Source organism: Apostichopus japonicus, chromosome 20 (genome assembly GCF_037975245.1).
Source record: "Apostichopus japonicus isolate 1M-3 chromosome 20, ASM3797524v1, whole genome shotgun sequence".
In the NCBI taxonomy this organism is placed as follows: Eukaryota; Metazoa; Echinodermata; class Holothuroidea; order Aspidochirotida; family Stichopodidae; genus Apostichopus; species Apostichopus japonicus.
The window spans coordinates 6,343,470-6,364,446 of record NC_092580.1 but is presented as its reverse complement, the minus strand read 5'-3'; the positions used below and the strand labels follow the sequence as shown (position 1 = coordinate 6,364,446).

At 36.5% G+C, this 20,977-nt stretch overlaps 4 protein-coding genes across 14 annotated transcripts in view; 2 read left to right on the top strand and 2 right to left on the bottom strand.

Annotated features, from left to right (window-relative positions):
• Positions 1-20,977, bottom strand: part of LOC139961180 (synapsin-like) — a 545,708-nt gene that overhangs the window by 194,878 nt on the left and 329,853 nt on the right. The window lies entirely within an intron of this gene.
• The window catches only part of LOC139961191 (uncharacterized), a 234,028-nt gene that overhangs the window by 137,474 nt on the left and 75,577 nt on the right, over positions 1-20,977 (bottom strand). Inside the window, exon 4 of one of the 6 annotated variants that reach the window (XR_011790782.1) lies at positions 6,119-6,213. The exons of the other annotated variants lie outside the window; for them this stretch is intronic. The gene's annotated coding sequence lies outside the window, so the exon portion shown is untranslated. The remainder of the gene's footprint in view (positions 1-6,118; positions 6,214-20,977) is intronic. 6 annotated transcript variants of the gene reach the window in all.
• On the top strand, positions 4,355-9,983 carry LOC139961186 (uncharacterized). The gene is made up of 4 exons (XM_071960186.1): positions 4,355-4,869; positions 5,788-5,994; positions 6,586-6,710; positions 7,176-9,983. The coding sequence occupies exons 1-4, from the start codon at positions 4,749-4,751 to the stop codon at positions 7,596-7,598; spliced, it is 876 nt and encodes a 291-aa protein (XP_071816287.1). The 5' UTR covers positions 4,355-4,748; the 3' UTR covers positions 7,599-9,983.
• LOC139961188 (uncharacterized) overlaps positions 10,803-20,977 on the top strand; it is a 32,341-nt gene continuing 22,166 nt past the window's right edge. Inside the window, exon 1 of one of the 2 annotated variants that reach the window (XM_071960191.1) lies at positions 10,803-10,944. The gene's annotated coding sequence lies outside the window, so the exon portion shown is untranslated. Of the gene's footprint in view, positions 10,945-12,433; positions 12,631-20,977 lie in introns of those variants that run through there. The other variant, XM_071960190.1, reaches the window with a different exon arrangement.

Sequence of the window (20,977 nt, the reverse complement as noted above, 5' to 3'; positions counted from 1 at the left end):
CCTCACCCCCCACACCACCCCTCATGCTGCCTCCTTCCCCTCTACTTTTTGGGAACTGGTTTATAGAGTTTAAGTTGCGTTGTTAGCTAATGAATGTAGAGGGATTTATATTGGTTAAATATATTAGTGCATCCTTCCACATAAATATTTGGTTTGCCTCCTCATCCACCCCCATTCCCAATCCACCCCCAATATATAATTACTGCTAAGTATGTTTGGTAGAATTAATGTTTTAATATTTGATCTGTGCTTATATAACATTGGTGGATAGCAATAGGTGTTGATGGAATAATGGTGTTTAGGAGGTCACACTGCATCTTCTTGGTATAGCTATCATTATTCATGGAATACTGGTTAAGTTAGAACACATAATCATAAATTCAGCAGCAGGAAAAAAATAAATCTTTGAACTTTTTCCCTTTTCATCAATTTCAGAGAAAACTTGATGTTTCCCTGTTAGCTATGAGGCTCACATAGGACACATTTACTGAGGCTATTTTAGTGTGCATTTTAGGGAGAAAGTAATTTATATGTTCTTGTACTCAATAAGTTGAATCTAGATACCATGTAAGAAGTTTACCAAAATTTACTTTGAAATTGTCATGATAACATGATTTTTAAGACTATTGGCCTCAAATAACCTTCACCAAAATGAAGAAAAACCCCCAGTGGATTGATTCCCTGTATTCATTAAAGGGGAATGACACATGGATGTACACCTGAACTATGAAGTATTGAATGAATCAATGCATTTTTAAACTACTAAACTAAACTAAACTACAAGTTTCACTTTTGTGGTTACAATTGGTTTTTGGAATGACCCATGTTGACCTCAAATGACATTTGACCTCCACAAGTTTCAGTAGGGTTCTGCACACTCATCAAGGACATCAATACCTATAATGAAGTTAATGAACGATGTAATTTTTATTGAACAAGAAGGAGTCACACACACCATCCATAGATTAATTTTGCCTTGGCAAGGAATCAAACTTGAAGCTAGACTATCAATTAGTTGCAAAGTACTACCTACTGAGAAGGCATCAAAACTAACAACCAGGAGAATCCCACATCAAAGTGACACTTGTAGTACTTTGTGAGGTAATTTTGATTGTGGAAAAGGCCTTTATGTAGACAGACCTACTTGTGTAATTTATATTTACTGCCCCAAGAAAAATCAAGGGAACTCTGTTTCTCAAATGTGAGAAACCAATTTGCTATCCCATATTTTGGCTGTCTGCCAAAACTATGACACAAATTTTTATCACCAAATGTCACTTCTGAAATGTACATAAAAGGTACAGTGTAGCTAAAGGTCACCCTCGATTTCGAGAAAAGTATAAAAGAAAAGGAACTTGCTAGGAATCTTCATAGAGATTATGACAAGATATATCCAAGGTGAGAATGATTTGAAGAGATGCCTGGGGGGGGGGGGGGGTGATGATCAATAAAGCTGCCCTGGGAAAGGTGAGCATCAATTCTGTGATTGCAAGGATCATCCCATTGTTGAGATCAATTGAGATCAATTGTAATTTATCTCTGTTGGCCAGTAATGTAAACTCTGTGGGTGTCTAATGTTGAACTGAAAATAACATCAACAACCTTGGACCTGAAGTCCTGAGATGCCAAGGATTACATTATGGGTGCTTGTATGGTTAATAGTGACACTGAAATTTGAAGTGGTAAAGTGATACCAAGTCACAGAACCAATACTGAAGTCATGGAGGGGGATAGGTAGGGACGTAGGGGAGGGAGGGTGAGAACAAAATGTGATCTTTAGACTGTCCCATGCCAATGTTCATTGTTCACAAGCACCATCACAACCTCCATGAGAGTATATTTATGTTTATAAGTTTATTTCCAGGTTTTCATGATCATATCTGAGGACAATACATGCAATCTTCTCAGATATTTTACCTCCTATTTTCGGCCCTATTTCCAAGCATTGCCATATATCTATATATAACTGCCTAACCTTTTTCTCTAAATATTCTTGGATTTTCAAGTCCCTCACAGATGTCTATTGAAAACATTTCTGTTGCTGCCATGCTCCCTGAACACCAGGCAGTATTTTGGGAAGTTCCAGATTACCAGATATCCTGTGATCATGGTTCAAAAGTTCTCACTGTTGAGATTATATTCCTGAAGTTATCAGCATTCTAAAAGATCACTTGGGTCTCTTGAACTTGTCTGAGAGCAGAAAATTTGATTACAGTTTGTGAGAATTTTAAAAGAATTCCTGGGAAAGTTAATTCCTATTTATCCACAGTATAAAGGAAGTAGTGCATAAAATATTACAACTTAAAATGATTACAGCTTAAAAATATTACAGCCTAAAAATATTTCATCATAAAAACTACAAAACTAAACAAATATCCAGCCTTGCTACAGGGGATTTTTCTTTACTGAAATGGTACAAAACTGGTTTGCCCTAGCACAAAGTAGACAGCATAAAGGCATAAATGGACCCAATATAATCTCTACAAGAACCTACTCTAAAACTCTTTCAATACACTATGCATACATGAAAACCAGGTATATTAGGGTATCTGAGATAACATAGTGTAATAAAACTATAGTTGATCTCTAACATGATAACTATTTATGGCTTTATATAGGAACAAGCATTCTATCTTTGGACCATGAACTTATCAGATAATAACGTTATCACAGAATAATGTAACTACTCCAGTCATGCATTGACAACTGAATGTTTACCCTTACTCTGACATATATGTTACTGCTACTGGTGTTCATCATAACAATCTCAACAGACTGAGTCCAAACTGTTATCAGCTGTTGTATATAGACACCTTGTCAAAAATTAAACAAACACAAGGTGATGGATTAGTAGCAACCTCACTTTAGGTTGTGAACAAATTGGAAGGGGAGGGGGGGGGGGGGTTACTATGTTAGCTATAAATCAAAGATGTTCAACAAACATACTAGGAAGCTCCTTCATCAACAAGGTATATTCTAATTTATGGGGCTGACATCACGATACCGAATTCCGATTGGACTATGTATAATTGAGTCACGTATTTGAGTACACTAAATAAACTATAACATACTACTAACTTGCTATAAGAGTCATCATTACACAGAGGACTACATGAAACAGTTCAATTGTACAATTATAATGTATTAAACTTGTCATTTGATGCAGGGAAGGGGTTGTGTCCACTTACGGCCAATTTTTCTCGTACCGGGGGGGGAGGGGGTTCAAACGGGGAGAGGTTCTCTTGATGGGAATGTGAATGGGTTGTTATTATTGTATTTCTTTTGTGTGTTTTCTTATTGGAATTATGTATTTGTATTACTTTCAATTTTACCAATTTTTAAATCATGAGTACTGTTTACTTCAAGGAAGTGTAAGCTCATTGTTAAGGGTTTGTTTGTTCACTTTCTCTGATACAAATGTCTTATAACATATTCTCAAAATATGTTTACATATTTATAAATATTTATATAAGTGGTAAAAGTGGTCAAATAATAAAATGAAATTATTGTGGTACATGAGTTACGAACTACAATCTCTCTTCACCACTCTTCATCCATCCTCCCCCTACTGCCTAAATTCTCCTTATTTGACACTAATTGAAAGATGCATTAATCATGAAGTCTAACAACTTGGTAACTGATAACATGGTACCAATACTGCCTCTTCCCCCCCCCCCCCAACCTTCTCTTTTCCCTTCCCTTATTCCCTTATTTTCTCCTGTGTAAGTTTTGCTTATTTGTCACTAATCAGTAAGATACATTAATGATCACCAAGTCTGACAACCTGGTTAACTAATAACATATGATACCAATACTCGATTCTGTCACTGTGAATGTACTACATGTATCATGGATATGATAAGTTAAATGTTTAAACATAAATGGTTCCAAACAGGGGACAAATGGTGCAGTTTCAACCATAAACTACTTTGCAGGATTAGTAATACCATTAAATTAAATGCAACACAAGTTGGTTCAGCAGTAGGTTAATACATTCTACTGCTGGTATATAAATACAACTATACTATTTTTCTGATGTATGTCCATGTGGGAATAACTACCCTAGGAGTCATTCAGGGTCAGCTATTTTCAGGATATTTTGTTTTTGATGCCACAGAATTTGTTTTTCTAGTACTATAATAGGTTCCCTCCCTCATAAGTGTTTACAGCTCACAGTTGTAACAAGCATAACAGGAACAACAGCAAACAAAACTGGTGATGCCACCAGAAATATCCAAACTGGGAATGAGTGGGCGTCATGGGAGACGTGCAGCGTGCAGCGCCCTTTCATCTATTGCCTGCTATATGACGCTTGACTTATTTCCTTTGAAATACACCAATCACTGTCTGAGAATGCAAGTATGAATATTCATGACTCATTAGTTGTGGCATACCAGACATGTGCCTTCAAGTTCCGTCAGGAAGTTGGGCAATAGTTGCCAATAGTTTTTTTTACTTTTTTATACTTCTAACAGAAGTGTGGTGAGTGTGTGTATGGTATGTGTGCAAAAATCAAGCTGGGAGTTCAAGGAGGAATTTTGGATAAAGTAGAGGTGTGAGAGAGCTGCTACTTCAGATTCTGACTGCTATCCAGTGAACAAACAACTACCAGAAGATATCAAAGCACGGCATAGCTATTAGCAGCTATTAAAGATTACTTGTCAACAATTTCAAAAGCATTTGTGTCAACATATAACTTTTGTTTTATCAATTCAATCTTGTATAGGCAAAGAAAGTAATATTTCACAATGGCTAAATTTACAGCTACATTCTTTGTACTTTGTGTTGGAGTTTTGTGCCTGGAGGTAGCCCTTGCTTGTAACTGCAAGGTGAAACATCCACAAACACAGTATAAGGAGGCCAAATTTGGTAAGTAAACCATAATATTTGCATCATTATTCTTTTAATTTTCTTCATTTTCTCTGTGTGTCTTTTAAGCTATCATATCATTGAAATTAAAGTTAAATATTTCTTCTGTCTAGGTCAGTACCTGCACGTAACTTACCATTTGCAGATATTATTTAGCAATTTTAGTATGCATGTACAGTATCTATTATAATGACCACTGTTTTTTTTTAAAAGTCTGAGACTGCAATGTAGCCCTGGATGTTGTAATTGTTTTAATACTTATGAATTACTCTCATAGAGATCATTGTTATTATTAAAATTATTCACTTTAAACATTCATTATGAATTTTCAAATTGCAATTGTAAACCTGCATTCAACTTTGCTTAAAACTGGTGATTACCTCAACTTCACTTCTGTAAACAGGACAAATACTTCATAGCTAACGGTATGTGAACTCATGTTTGCTTTGAAATAAAAATTGTTGAACAATGAATCGGCATACAAAGTACAGGTCATTCAAATTGTAAAAAAATCCACAAAGATATGCAATACTGCTAAAAGTCACAACCTGAAAGAGGCAATCTTGTTGATTTGAAGATATGAATCAAGATATCACAAATTTCTACAGAGTGGGATATCATATCTAAGCAATGATAATTTTGTCAACATAAGAAAGGAATGCATCCTATATCAAGCAAGTTTTACAGTATAATAAAGAACAATAACATTTATTATCAGGACCCCAGCACCTGGTGATGGGGCAGCACCCGTCCATAGGTCACAATTCCAACATCACTGACTATTGGTCTGATTTCTACCTCTTCCCGCCCCCCTCCCCCCCGCCCTTGTTCCCATCACCAATCTCAAACCTGAACTGTCAGGGTCCCCGACTTGGCAACCTTGATAAATATTCTATCCTTCATTCATTTGCTTTACAGTTGTGAAAGCCAAGGTTTTATCCAAGTACAGAAACCAAGAGGAGCAATCATCATACGCCATCTCATTCCTGGAATATGAGGTACAAATCATAAAGATCTTCAAAGGAAGAAGGATCCTCACCTCTCCCACTGTTAGTATGTTCACTCCAGAGGGACACTCCTGCGCTATCAAATCCATGAAACCTAGCAAAAACTACCTTATCAGTGGTGAGTAGATTTCAATTTAAACTTTCAAGTTTGGTGTAAATGAGGCCAGTTTTGCCATTTGTGTCAAGTTTCTCATTGAGAAATAGGTAAAGTAAAAAGAAAAGAGAAAGGTATCGATGATTACCAAGTCTTTAACTTGGAACATCTTTATAACTGTTTTGATCAGGGGTGGTATTAGGACTTCCAGGACCAAGTAGCCAATGGTTTATATTCTTCTACCTGTAACAAAGGACAACCAGGAGTGTATTATTTATAATGTAGAAAACTAGTATGCAGCAAAAAAGTTCATTGTTCACATATGATATATTTTGCTGTTTTTTACTTTGAAGGAAAGATCTTGCTTCTGACATTGGGGTTGCTAATATTCTCAGGGAGGTAAGGAACTGTTTGGCAAGTTACCGGGGGGGGGGGGGGGGGGGGGGGGGGGGTGGACTGCTTATTTTTTATTGCTGGCATGATAGGGGAGAAGCAGAAAATAGTCTGAAAATTGCTTTTCATGCCTGAGGTGAAAGGGAAGGGGGACAAGGGTTCAGGAATATGGGAAGGATTTTATGTTCATGTCATTATTCAATCTTCTCTCCCATTTTTCAGGACACATTGAAGAAGGAAGACTGACACTGAATGTGTGCAGCTGGGTGGAGGAATGGTCCACATTAACCAAGGAACAGAAAAAAGGATTGAAATCAAAATATGCGACCTACTGCAAAAAATGTGATGTAAGTTATATTTTAAAAATATTAAACTTGTAAATAGAGTGGAATCTTCAACTGGGAAGGAAGATTAAGGTTATAAATTTGGAAAGTTCACTTTGATTTTTTTTTCTTGTTCATAACTTTTTCCAGGACTCCTCCCACTGTTTAAGACCAATTTGGCCCCTCCCCCTCCCCTCCCTCTTAAAATTGGACCACATCTTTGGTCCATGTTATTATATATAGTAATTAGTGATTCTAACCCAGGGAAAGCTCAGTGTTTTCAATAAACAGTTTCCCCCTCTTAAATGTTCACCTTTGTCGAATCAGAATTCTGTTAGAGAGGGTTATGTTGGGGTTGGGTGTGGGGGGGGGGGGTTGCTGTCTGATAAAGAGTAGTTGTACTTCAAATGAATTCAGTAATGTAATTTTCTTGTTACACATATTTGAAATAGAAAATGAACTATCTTTCAATCCTCATCTTTTCATCAGGTTCCCTCTGTCTCTGGACCAGAACTGGTAATGGCCCTCATTGATCCCAGAGCTCCCAGACCCATTGAAACAGAGCCCAAACTGGTCAGCCTCTCTGGTTTATGGACTAGCGAGCCTGGTAGCTGCACCTTTAACCCAGTGGATTCCTGGCAGTTCCCTACCATGGACTGTGAAACCCAGTACACTTACTGCTCCGACAATGCTAGGGATAATTGCGGATGGGAAATCAACAATAAGTACAAAGATTGCTTTGTTGACAGAGAAACTGCTTGGGCCAAAAAGGAGATCCGTAGGGTAACCGTGGAGGGTCGTTCAGGTTTTCGATTCGAGGGTGGATGGTTTAGCTGTCTCAGTGTTGAAGATGCAGAATTTGATGATTGTGTTAGGGACGAAGTGGAAAAGTTTGTAACACGTTACTTATAAATTAATTGGAAAGATGTTTGACGCATTTGCCTGTTATGCCAAAAGCAAACAAGGAAACAGAGAAACAAAAGACTAAAAGAGAGAATGGATTATGAACAATTTTGATAAAGTTTGTGTTGTTTCCTTTTTGCATGAGCCGGTGAGCATTATGAAAGGTGGCAGGTAAAAGAAGGAAATTCGAGATTGACATTGCAGAAATGTTTTTGCAGTCTTAAAGGACTTGCAATGTATCTATGTGTGCACTCTATACAAATCTGCATGGCTCTGATCAGTACTATCCCATGGCAGTGACCTACAAGGGGCAATATATTATATGTATATAAATGATGTACAAACTCTTAAGCTCAAAGCAATTTTCTTTTTGCCAGTAGGATATGCTTTCTTTGTACAGATGTTAATTTAAATGAAATATTTGATTTGTTATAAAGTTTTATGTTATTTATTACATATTTCTATGGAAGACGTTAGATATAGCTCTTAGAGAGACTTCTAACTGAAAATTTTAGAGCTAAACAGGAAAAGAAAAGAAGTGACTTTGCCATGTGCGTGAGAAAACATGTTAAGAGTCTCAAGACTATGCCTTGAGGTTACAATGGTAACTCTAGATGACTTTGTTAGCAGTAGAAACGTTGCCCTAATAGTTCAGTGATTAGAGATGGGGGAGGCAATTACGTGATTGTTAAGCGATTATTTAGCGTTAGTGTATTCATTCTTTAGTAGGGGTAGGTTTTGTATTCATAATAGGTAATCTCTCTGGTATTTCCCAGTGAATTTATTTGTTTACCAGGAAATATTTTGTTAAATGGCGTAATTGCATACGTGAATGGTTGGAGAGTTGGAGAGTGCAAAAAGCAGTTGTAACTGGTTAAATATTTCCACAAAGACTGTGTTGATGGGTAATCTGTAGCTAATATCTGTTGATGTCACAGTTATCTAAATCTTTGAGTAGTCCAGTGATTGTCACCAGAATATCGCTGATTAGGTTAAATTCCTATATAATACAGTTAGAAATGGGGATAAAGCAACACTCCAACAAAGTTTATTAAATACCATAGGCTCCTTAAATCCAAACAAATGTCCTTCCAGCTTGCAGGTATCTTACTCTCCATACCACCCCCCTCACTCGGTGGGGTCAACTTGAAGAAGTTCCTGGCCTATCACTACCCTCTTTGTTAACTAAGTGTTGAGGCTTCTTTATTATTGTTTTCTTGTGATATATTATGTTATAAAGCTTCTCTTTCCACAGGAAAACATAATACAATATTTTATGATTTTTATCATTTCATTCCTACAATTCCTTTGACAAGTCATAAGGAGAAGTTGCACCATTTCCAAACAATAAGCTTGTTAATTATGAACAGAAAAGTACCAAAATAGACTTTCTTTCAGATAACATCCCTCCAGCATTGAATGGGATTGTAGAAGTCTCAACTTAGGTGTGCATAGAAGGTTGCAGTCCATTTTTATAGTTTACACCTGAACAATACCTCAATTCAATTATTCTGCCATTTTGGCAAATCTGCCTTTGTATGTCTATCATATGTGTCTGATGTTTACTCTGGTTGATGACTGACAGCTAACAACCTCAATACTTAATGACCAATTATCATTGCAGTTGTGTACGAGATTCCTGATACTGATAGGTGTGACAGCTATTCTAAGGTGTGAATCTCTGTAAAATTCCCATAAGAATGCAAGTTAAAGTCGGACACGGTCAAACGGTTAGGGGGAAGGGGGAAAGAGAAAGAGGAAAATAGAGGGGAAGAGAGGGGGAAATGAGAGAAGTGAAACAAAAAGAGAGAGAGGGGAAACAGGAGGAAAGGAGATGGGAGGTAGGGCGGTAGGTAGGTTACTTCGTATGTAACAATTACTTACCATTGAAAAAATTGAAAAAAATTGAAAAAAACTAAGATACCTTTGTTCTGAATCAAGTATTTCTTCATCTTGTTTATTTTTCAAGATTATATTTACTGACAAGAAACTAACATATCCACTTGGCTATGATAGCAAATTTGGATAAATTATTTTTTTCCACTAGGCTATGATAGCCATGAAGGGTAAATTCTTTTATCCCCACAATGCTGTCAGGACAAAGTATGGTACTTTGAACAATATAACTTTAATGTACAAATTCTATTTCGTGCTAATTAAACTTGATAACTTTAATGTTTAATACTTGTGTATTGATTAAACATGAGATGTCAAGCTTCATTTTTTTCTGTACAGTCAAATAATTTTGGACTTATAATCACTAACATAGATAAATTGTTTGGCTGCAGAATATGAACTGGTATGGAATACAAATGATAAGTTTGTTTAAACATCATGATGTTGTGCATTGGCTTCAAAGAAAGCCAGATGGTTAAATAAAGAAGAGCAAAGGTACTTTCAATTGTTGTGTTCTTACTTCATTTTAATGTAACAAAACAAAGAGAAGGAGAGACAGTTTGACCTAACATTTATTATGATACACTTAGAATGAAACCAATGATCAGTGGTATTTACAGTGCCACCTATGGCCACACTATGCCTGCATCAATGTAATTACTTTGATGTTTCACAGAAGACCATGGACTCCTGTATCTCCCCCCCCCCCCACCCCCATCCCCTTTCCCCTTTCCACTCTAGTGTCTGGTGCCCTGACTTCAGCAGAATAAAATCAGAATATCTTGTCCATATCTCTCATGTCTAATGTCATGTCATATCTACATTGCTACAGTCAATGTTTGATAGAAGAACAACAGCATGGGATACTGCTTCACTTCATACCTATAGTAGTGATATCACCCTGCTTTATACCAGGACCTTAATTCTCAGGCCTACTTTAACATATCAGCATGCTGTTTTCTTGCTCATTAGCTTCAATTAGCAACATTAAAATAACTTCCATGAAAAGATGCTAAGAACATATCACGTCTTACTTTACTCTGTGAATATGATGCTCATCTGTAGCATCCCACATGTCCCAGTATTAACTATTTTTAACCTGTTATCAGTTACATGTACTTAGAGGAAAAGAAATTACGAGGATTCTAGAAGTTATTCCTTACTGTACCCACAGTTGGAGCTTGTTAGACCCCATGTGAAGAGATAATAATGCTTAGTTATGACCTCCGAAACAGACGAATCTCAACTCTGATGTTTGACACCGAGGAACAGGTTTGTTGCAGTGCTTAGCTCACAACTAACAACAGAGACAACATGTAAGAGAGGGCAGCCTGATATGTTGCGAGAGGAGGTGAGAAATGCTTCTGGAATTTTCGATCTATGGATGCTGGTATAACTCAAAAGACATTAATATCATCATATCTGGCTGACTGGCCTGTGATTCATATCAAGAGTGGAGGTGAAATTCTGTCTTTTGTAACAAATTTCCTAGGACTGTCGGTGTGTAGCCATTTACCATCTCCAGGGATGGCAGAGCCCATTTTGAAAGAAGGGGACCAAGATTTCTCAAACTTAGTTGAAAGCCAAGGCTTGTACATACAGCGGCAATGACACTGATTGAAAGTTTTGAACGATCATAGCTGTACTATCATTAGCTTCTGTCATTTGGGTCTTGCAATGCTAAATGAACCTGGCATTAACAGAGGCAGTGGGGGTGGGGGGAGGTGGGAATGCTTTAGCCATCACTGATCTCTGACTAGTCTCAGGCAGGCAGTTTAGTATTTATATATACTGATCATTCATTAGAATTAGCAACACAAGAGTCTAAGAGAATTCTAATCATACAAAGAGGTGGGGAGAGTGAATATCATGCAATATTGTTTCAGTGGAATGTGGATTGAGAGGAAGTGAGTGGTACCAGTGAGAAAGGGGTGAAGTGGGGATGACATGAGGTGTAGCCATGGAAGTGCTCTAAGTTTGAGTGAAACAGCTAGTTACTAGGATTTATACATGGGTGAATATTTTCTTCTTGTTTGTCACAACCACATTTTATCATTTATTATTATTTATTTTAGTGTAAGTTTGGAGACCTTTAAAACCCCCTTTCCTACTCCCTCTCATTACCCTCTACTTCCCTCCCTCCCCCAATCCCTTTCACTCTGGATCATAACTGTATGCAAACAAAGTGTTCAAGTAAATCAGGGGAAACATGCTGCTTCCAAAGGTTAACCTATGACAGCAACCAAATGCCATTCCCCCTTTAAATGGCTATAGCTTTCACACCACATATACCATACTGATGTAGAACATGCTTGTTCAAGAGTCAAAGAAATTATACTAAGAGCACTTCTTTGTTCATGCAAAGTTAAATATTAAGAATAATCTGCATAGCTGTGTATACCAGTTTTACCACCTTATTTCATTTAACCTTTCCATTCACCAACAGAAAAAAGTCCCCGAAAATACCTCACAATTAAGCCGCAATGATGACGTCTGTTTAACACTATAAGAAAAAATGAAATCCATAGAGTTTTTTCCAAGTCATTCAATGAGTGTCAGGAATATCTTCTTTTACAAAAACAAGTTATAAATGGATTGATAAAGAATCCATTCAAAAGCTACAATGCATGGCATACGTACAGAACCATCCCCTTTCCTAATTCAACTGCTGTGTTCCAACAAGGGCATGTTGGAATTAAAACTGTATGTATTTATTGGTAATGTGGGTGGGTGTATGGCAGAACTACTTATTAACAATTTCATTTCTATACACAATAGAGGGATGTGGTGAAACAGCTAGACTGTATTGTGTATGAACCACATATGATACATCCCTCAGCAACCAAAGTACAGGCAGGGGAGCAAGGAGGTAGTAGGGATGAAAGAATGGACCAAACAATGCACAATGAATATTCATCATTATGGCCAAAGGGGTGTTACTAAAGCGAATGACAATATGTTGTACACACTAAAAAATTACGTTGACTAAAACGAATGACAGTGAATGACAGCACAGACATTTGCTTCAACCGGATATCACAGTTCAGACTTCGTGGGTATATTAAAGCCACGCAAACCGAGTGGACGTGAAGTGCGTGGCTTACAGATCTAGTAAAGTACGGAAAAGATACAAACGCACCTTATAGTAAGTGAAATTGTCAGTCTGATTTTAAAAAGTAAATTTAACGTAATTTTTCCAATATTAATTGTTAGAAACTAACAATACTATAATCTTGAAACGGCTTCAGTTATCTTTCTATATAAATCTACAGAGGTAAATGTCAAAAGCAGAGCACTCAAGCGCATTCTCACACAAAAACTTTCCCTGTGGTTTCTATCCGTAAATTACACCAAAACCATGTAACATGCGATTTTCCTCAAATCATTTTTGCGCACAAAACCAATAACCGCATTTACTCCACTCCGTTAATCATTCTAGCTCCACTCAACACTGTCCTTCATTGTCATTCGTTGTCATTCGCTGTCATTCGCGAATGATAATTAACCCTGTACAAAGTCAATTGTCATTCGGTCATTCGCTGTCATTCGTTTTAGTTTGTCCCTGGCCAAAGTATAGGTTTGGGTTTTGAGATTAAATATGCGCTTAGCCTGTGTTCCAATTAAACAGGACAATTAGGGATTAGCATCAAGAATTAGGAAGCATATTATAGCAAATACACATAAACCAATACGTATCATAACGACCTAAATTGTCTTTTTTACTTTTGAAATGTTCCCTATAATCACATTATCATGATGAAGTGCGTCTCTTTCATAGGAATAATCCATTTTGCGAGGAATGAACAAATGAAAGTTTTGTTGATGAATCCTAAATGGCATTTTCAATACCTCATGACATATAATGCATACATTCCTATGGCTGGTCAGAAATTCTTCTTCTTCCCCTGACGGTATTATTCACCATACACAATTCAATCCTTATTTACTTAAACAATGTTTATACTTTTGTAGTGCATCATAGCATCAGTACTAATAGTAAAAGCTAACGAAAAGTTGATAAAACTTGTTACAGTGAAAACTACTCTCTTTGCATGTTTTATAGATCGTTGCTTCCTTTTCTTGAACATGATTGATTTCTTCTCAGAGATATACAAAACAGAACAGTAACCTGAAAGCTTCTCACCACAGAAATGATATGTGAAACAAAACAAACTCAGGTCAAAAGATCAGAGACCCTAAATTCTCCCTTACTGTGATAGTTCTCCCACCCAACATGTCCTTTTAGTCAAACCAATGTATGTGATATGTTGTCAAGTTTTGGGAGCTAGCTGAGGGAACATACCTCTAGATTTGAACATCCCATTCACAGCTTAAATTATTGCTGGCAGGAAGACCATCTGGAATATGGGGTCATTGTTTATGACCCTCCGAACATTCCAGTTGAAGATGATACTAGTGATATCATGAGTTGTGTAAATGTGGGAAAGGGCTTCTGTTTCAGTAGCACTGATGATACATGCTACAGATAAAATGTGTCAAGGAATGAGAATGAGAAAGGGAAAAAAATAGCATTATAACTGAAGCATTTGATGAAATGTAGTATTTTCTAATGATAGCTAAATAATGTAGACGAGCGCTCTGATGTTGCAAACCAGCTAGAAGGGGGTGGGGGGGAGGGGGAGGGTAAAGCAACCTACCAGCATCATTTAAGGGTACCAAATACTCCCACGATGCGAAACTGTCCTCAGAGGCACCAGTTCCATGGCAGATCACAATGCCATGCCAGGTGCCCCCTCTAGAGCTCCTGGTAGGATCAAGGGATGAATCTTTGTGAGTTTCATTATTTTCCAGAGCTCACATCAGCTTCAAATCAGCTGAATTTTGGAGGTCAACATATGTAAACAGGAGTCAGTGTGCAGTAGAAGTCATCACAGACTCTGCTGTTGTGAGATGCATTCATAAAAATTTACCAAATTTCAAAAGTTCATATATCTTTGCCATACCAAATGCTATGAGGATGTGGGGGTTTGACCGGAAGATTTAGAAAATTTCCAGCACTATTGGCCATCAATGAGCTTCAGCCACCAGAATATCCCTCTAAGTATATTTGTAACATTCAGTATTAATATCTCACATCATTGTACATGATCAGAATCAGTCAAATCATACAACAATTTATTATTAATATAGTAGCATTTTATAGTAGGCCTAAATGAGCAGAATAACTTCATATTGTTGACACTGAAGTAGGTTTGGGAAGTTTGTTCGATACTACACCATATCACAAGTACAGTCTGTAAGCTTCACTGTAGTAGTCTTAATAAGCTAATTCCTTTTTTATGATCATATTTATTATTCCTACACTTTTTTCCTAGATGGAAGTTCCTTTAACAATATACATTCTGCAATAAAGTTGTTGTTTTGAAAACACGTTCAGGGATGTTACCACTGAGAGAGCTCCCAACCAAGAAGCCTATCTTTTCTAATGATGGAATTCCAGAGGAATGTGACAGGACGAAAGAACAATATATAATTAACTGAAACTTCATAGCCTAGACATACCCTGCTTTTTTTCAAGTTTTGATTGTCATTCTAAAGACAGAAATTGAGCAAAGCAACTGCTTTCATGAATTATGAATTAAGCCATGATTTTTACTGATTTTTCTTTTGACTTTACTTTCTGTTCCCTTCAAAATCCATCATTAACCTCAGATGGGATACCAAATCCTATACTAAAGAACAAACAGATAATAAAACCTTTGTGAAGGACAAAGTGTTTCATTTCTTTACTTTGAATATGAAACATTTTTTTAATAACCAGCTGGCTTAACATTTCTGTGAATCATTCATTTCCATAAAGCCCTAAATATCATGGAACAGCATAGTTTTGTATTTTATATTTTCATTGTTCATTGACCTTTACTCAACAATTGAAATTACGTTTGAACATAAAAAGCAGGAAAATCGTGCATAAGTTGAAAACACAAAAAACACTCAACGTGGATTAATGAAGGCAGCAGGATACCCTCATCTAAAGTAGGAATTATATGATTCAAATATTTCACTGAAGATATATCAAGCTTTGTGCAACACAGATGATAGTGTAAAACATGAACACGGTTAACTATGCTAAATAGTTGAAACTTACAAAGTATGCTCAGGCTAGACTTCATGGCACGACACTAACTTTCATAAAGCCATTAACATTCATTTCTTTCTCAGCCTTTATCACCAAAGAAAGCTTAAAAGTATGATAAAAGTTGTTATTGCCATTTGCTTACTATCCCACAAAAAGACAAAACAATTGTGTCACTGGTAAATGGAATGAAGCCTAAATAAATAATACCAGATGTGGATATGACTAATTATCAGCAAATAACAGGTCATGTCACTGAAAGTGACATATATATGAAAGTATCTACCTATGAGGTCACTAAAGAAACATTTAATAAATAAAATAGTGTAATTAAGGATTGAAAGCAGAAGCTGCTGGAGACTGGAGTTTGTCATCATTCCACAATAGCTACATCACTGATCATACATAGAATCAAACAGACAGACCAATTGGAACAGAGAGACCTGTATAGCTAAGGCTGTGACCGGACACTACTATAATAATTGTGGATGTCGCAATGGAGTTCCCTTGTGACACAAATAGATTGTTACATTGTTGATGCATGGTGAGAAGAGGGGTGGCCGGCCCGGGGGAGGAAGGGAACGAGCATGTATACTAATGCATCTAAATTATTAAGAAACAATGTCTTAACATATAAAGATTAAAATATTCATCAGAAGTGGGCATCCATTTCAATGAAGCAACATCAATTGTGTACCATTTGATCATTGTGCAGTTTTGGTAGTTTATATAGCTAGATCTATCAGAACTGTGTACCACATTAGACAGTTAGACAGACATGAAGAGGTTAGGTTCCATTTCTTTTCATTCACTGAAGGGTTTTGCTTCATTGGAGCTTGTATTAACCTTTTCACAAGTTTAATAGTTTCTTTGCAAAAGGTAAAAAAGGGCAATTGTACTATTCTTAGAAAAAATTGTACGTAGGCAGGTAAATGCTGGAGTCATGGTTATAGCTAACCACTATAGGAAGCAATGTTGCATTCACAATGTCCGCCTGTTTGGCAGTCACTTGTGGATTTACAGTACAGTGCACCATTGTGAATTAATTAAGCATACCATTTTCACATCAGACAGAACCAAAAATATCTTCAATGCATTCATGAAATTATCCCTGTTGTCGCCAAATACATTGCAAACTGTCATATCCTGTCTCCTCTCCAGTGCATCTGACGACAAGAGTATAAATATTTAAATCAGGATGATGCATGAAAAACATGCAAACTACCAAGGCCACAGTGACATGTTTAACAATAACATATAGATATGACAGTCATACCATACCCAATCTTTATTGCACTGTACAAATAACATAGTCAGTTGAGTGAGGCGAGGGTAGATGGTTGATTACAATATTATAGGCCACTGTTAGTGCACATTTAAGCATCATGAATACAGTCCAAGAAATGGCAGAGATAAAAGTCACAATTAATCTCCTTGACATGGAACTTTTGAAATATCTCACAAAAATTGAGAAAATAATACAATTCAAATCCTATGATAGTAGAATTTTGTAAGTTGAAAGAAAAATTGCACAATACTATCAAATTATTTATGAAATTTATTTCTTCATGTTCACATTATGAAACTTGTGGTCATTTTCTGCTAGGTGCTTTGTTAATTCTTGTTTTTTATGGTCATTAATGTTTGACGAAAACTTGAGAAATTAACTTATGTTGTGGTCTATCAAAGCTATATAGTTTCACTGCCCATGGATAAAAGAAAACAGTGTAAGTTGAGTGCGGATAAGGGTTTTGGTGGTAGGGGTGGAGTGGTAGGAGAGGACCTGGGAGTGTGTGCATAGAATGCACTTTTCTGCCTTGATTTAATCTGAAATGCTCTAAGTGAACCAGAATTGATCAAGTTGATGCCAGATATAAAGTCAGTGTCCTTTCAAGTGTATTCTGTGAGCTAGGAGTGAGACTCACATTAAGGTCGTCATGTAAGGACTTTAACATAATAAGATGCCCTATATGAATCACTCTGATCACATTTTCATTTTAATACTTTGCTCCAAACTAACTAAATCCTTTCCCACACTTATGTACTTTACCTATTTGAATATTAAATTCTTGTTTGAAACTTTGCACAATTCATATAAATACAAAGCACCCCACACAGCTGTACAGCGATACCAGTGCCACAATCTCATTCAAGTATAAACCTGTTTAATTACTCTGATCAATTCACATAAATGCTTCCATAGTTACAATATTTGTAGCTAAACTGAACCTTAATCCAGGCCTGCTATAAAAATCATGTCTTGTTTATACACTAGCTCCAAATCATATCCATTTCCTTGTATTTAGCAATCCTGTCTGGTTGTATGGAGTTTACCTGAGCTCTCAAATTCAGATTATTAAAATCAAATGAAGACAATACTTTGCTACACCATACTACTATACAGCTTTTAACTCATACAGCTCTTGCATGTAGAAGTACCCTGATCATTTGGAGCACTTAATTTACACAGTTTTAAAGTATTTTCTCTAAAAATGCTAGAAAGTCAAATAATGGTCACTGATGCTGGTCTTCTTCTCAGACATTTATTTGTCTAATTGAACCTGTCTATATATCTCGAAGGGTAATTTGGAGAGCCAGAACTGTCAGGAAAGTAAACTTTTCCCAATTTTCAGCTTGTCTTATTAGCATGTGGGCAATACTGTTGAGCTTTAAATGCTTCTCATATATAGTTCCACAGTGCACTCTGCATTTACGTTTAGATTTGGAACTTTTGAGTTGGTTCAGAACCTGATAAAACAATACCTGAAAAGTCCTCTTTGACCCAAGAAGACAAGTCAATGTGTCTAAATATCTATGGACTATTATTGAAATATGATTCACATATTTCATCAAACAAGGGCCTAGCCCTTTTTTACATTCAAGCTTGTAAGGATACTGTATACTATTGCTTTGTAGTTGTATTTATAAATAGATAAGGAAGTGCACCTATAGCAAGTTTGCAGCAGTAAACATAAAGTGCTATCACCCTGCCAGAGGGTGCACTGTGAACAGGAAAAACATGAGAACAATGAAAAAATGATGGGTTATTCTGCTTTCCTGAATAAAGTTATTTTAAAATCATTGTATGCACTGCAGAGAAACCTGGGATTCAACTTTACAGTTATTGGCTGACGTCCAAGAGTATTTTATCAAAATAATTGTTTGCGATTTTCCCATTGTTATTGATTCTGTATCGATTGTAAGAACTTTTCTAATCTTGCTTGCAGAATACAATATACTCAATGAGAAGATATCCAACTCCATGCAACAAATCCTTACATGGCATCATTCAAGAAGAAGGGCCATCATTTACTGCCACATGTAGCCATAGGGGACACGTGACCCCCTCCCCCCCCCCGGCATACAATTTTTGTTTAAATTTCTAGCTCAATATAAAAAGAAAGGGTAAGGTTGTATACAAGGATAAAAATCCTATCCCATTAAACCAAAATCCACCAAAGTTACCATCCAGTTTTTATCAGTTTTATGGCCTAGGCCTACAATACTCAAATTGTTTTATTTAAAAAAAAAATTCCCTTCTGGCACTTACAATTAACAATTTGTGATAAATCTGGTTATTACGGAGAATGGACAGACATAATCAACATTCAATTTGTGCTGACAAAATAATTTCTCATTTCAATAACTAAAATCATTATGAATAGGAAATATTTATAAAATGAGTACAAAGACCTATCAAATACTTCCTTTATATAATCTTAGCTTCAATATCCAAATTAGGGGAGCTTACGGATAGGGGAGCAATGGTGCCAGTAACACACTTGGAATATGGAGTGTGAAATCAGAAAAGAAAGTTGTTAACAAACATGTTAGTTTTAATTTCATAGAAAATTATCTCTTTGTTCTTTATGTACCATTTTTTTTTAAATTTCACTTGAATTTAGATAATGACTTTTTTAATAATAAAAAAACAGACAATTGGAATTTTCAAATGTAGGGAAAAATGAAAATTTAAGCCCCCTTATATAAGCAAACATTTAAGGGGAGCTGGCCCCCTCCCAGGAAAGCTGATCCTCCTGCAAATTGATTACTCTGGCTAGGGCGTGATCATTTGATGGGCAAAACTTCCAACATATTGTTGCTATTTATTTTAAACAAAGAAATAAAACAAAATATCAATATATACTTCCTTTCCGTAAATCCAATAAACTTGCAATTACTGCAAGGTGATTGGTCTCTAGTTACCGATGGGCCAACATAGGAATACAGTTTGTAGGTACAAGGTTGACAGGGATTAACTGTGATCAGACTTCTCTTTAAATACTAGGCTTATTTTATAGACAAGCGAGGAGATATGTCCTGAGTGTTTCCTTTCATTTGTTCCTTGTCACACTGTTTATTATTTTGTTTAGTTCCACTATTATTATTGGAGTAAAACAACTTACAGTTCAGACACCTGTGGAGCTGTGAGTGTAAATAAGTTTCATAAAGCTATATTTTATATATGATCGGTATCATCAAAGTCAAAACACCTGACTCATCAAAACTTAAGAACCATGGTGAAAGGAAGCAATGTGTCAAAGCTGAGCATTTACCGGAAATATATTGTGCAATTATAACACAAACATCAGTGGGGTTCACTCCTGAATCAATTCCTTGGATAAAAGAAGGGTGTTACTCAATCAAATCTGGCTCAATTTGATTTTATTAAGAAGGAAAAGGAGAGGGGTAGGGGGTAGTTCACATCTTTGAAAAAAAAACAGGTCTGTATAAACATTGTTTAATTTAACAAGAATCGGCTGAAGAATTGTTGCACTCTGTGTCCTATTACACAAACCTCCACAGCAGAACTGCAGGAGAGTCAACCACCTTTTTTTGGTCTTCAGATTTGATATTTGTACATAACTCTATGGCATAACTATATAAACTTAAAGCTTCAAACTTCATTATACAGCTGGAGTGGTCAACTTAAATTGTCAATCATGTATCACCTGTCATCTGGGTGACCGGACAACTCCCCCCTGGACAATTACCCCCCGGACAATTACCCCCCAGACAACTCCCCCCTGGACAATTACCCCCCGGACAATTCCCACCCAGACAATTCCCACCCCGGACAGTTCCCACCCCAGACAATTCCCCCCCGGACAATTCCCATCCCGGACGACTTCCCCCCAGACAATTACCCCCCGGTCAATAACCCTCCCGGACAATTTCCCCCCGGACGATTTCCCCCGGACAATTTCCCCCGGACAATTGCTATGGCGCGAGAAAGCGGAATATATACGTACAAATATATATATGCTGTACTTGCGAAATACATACATGGTTAACTTCAAAAATACATTTTAGACATATTTGTTTACACATATATATTCCCTGAAAATTATATTTATTCCCTTAAAGTATATATTTATATATTCTCCAGGCGTAC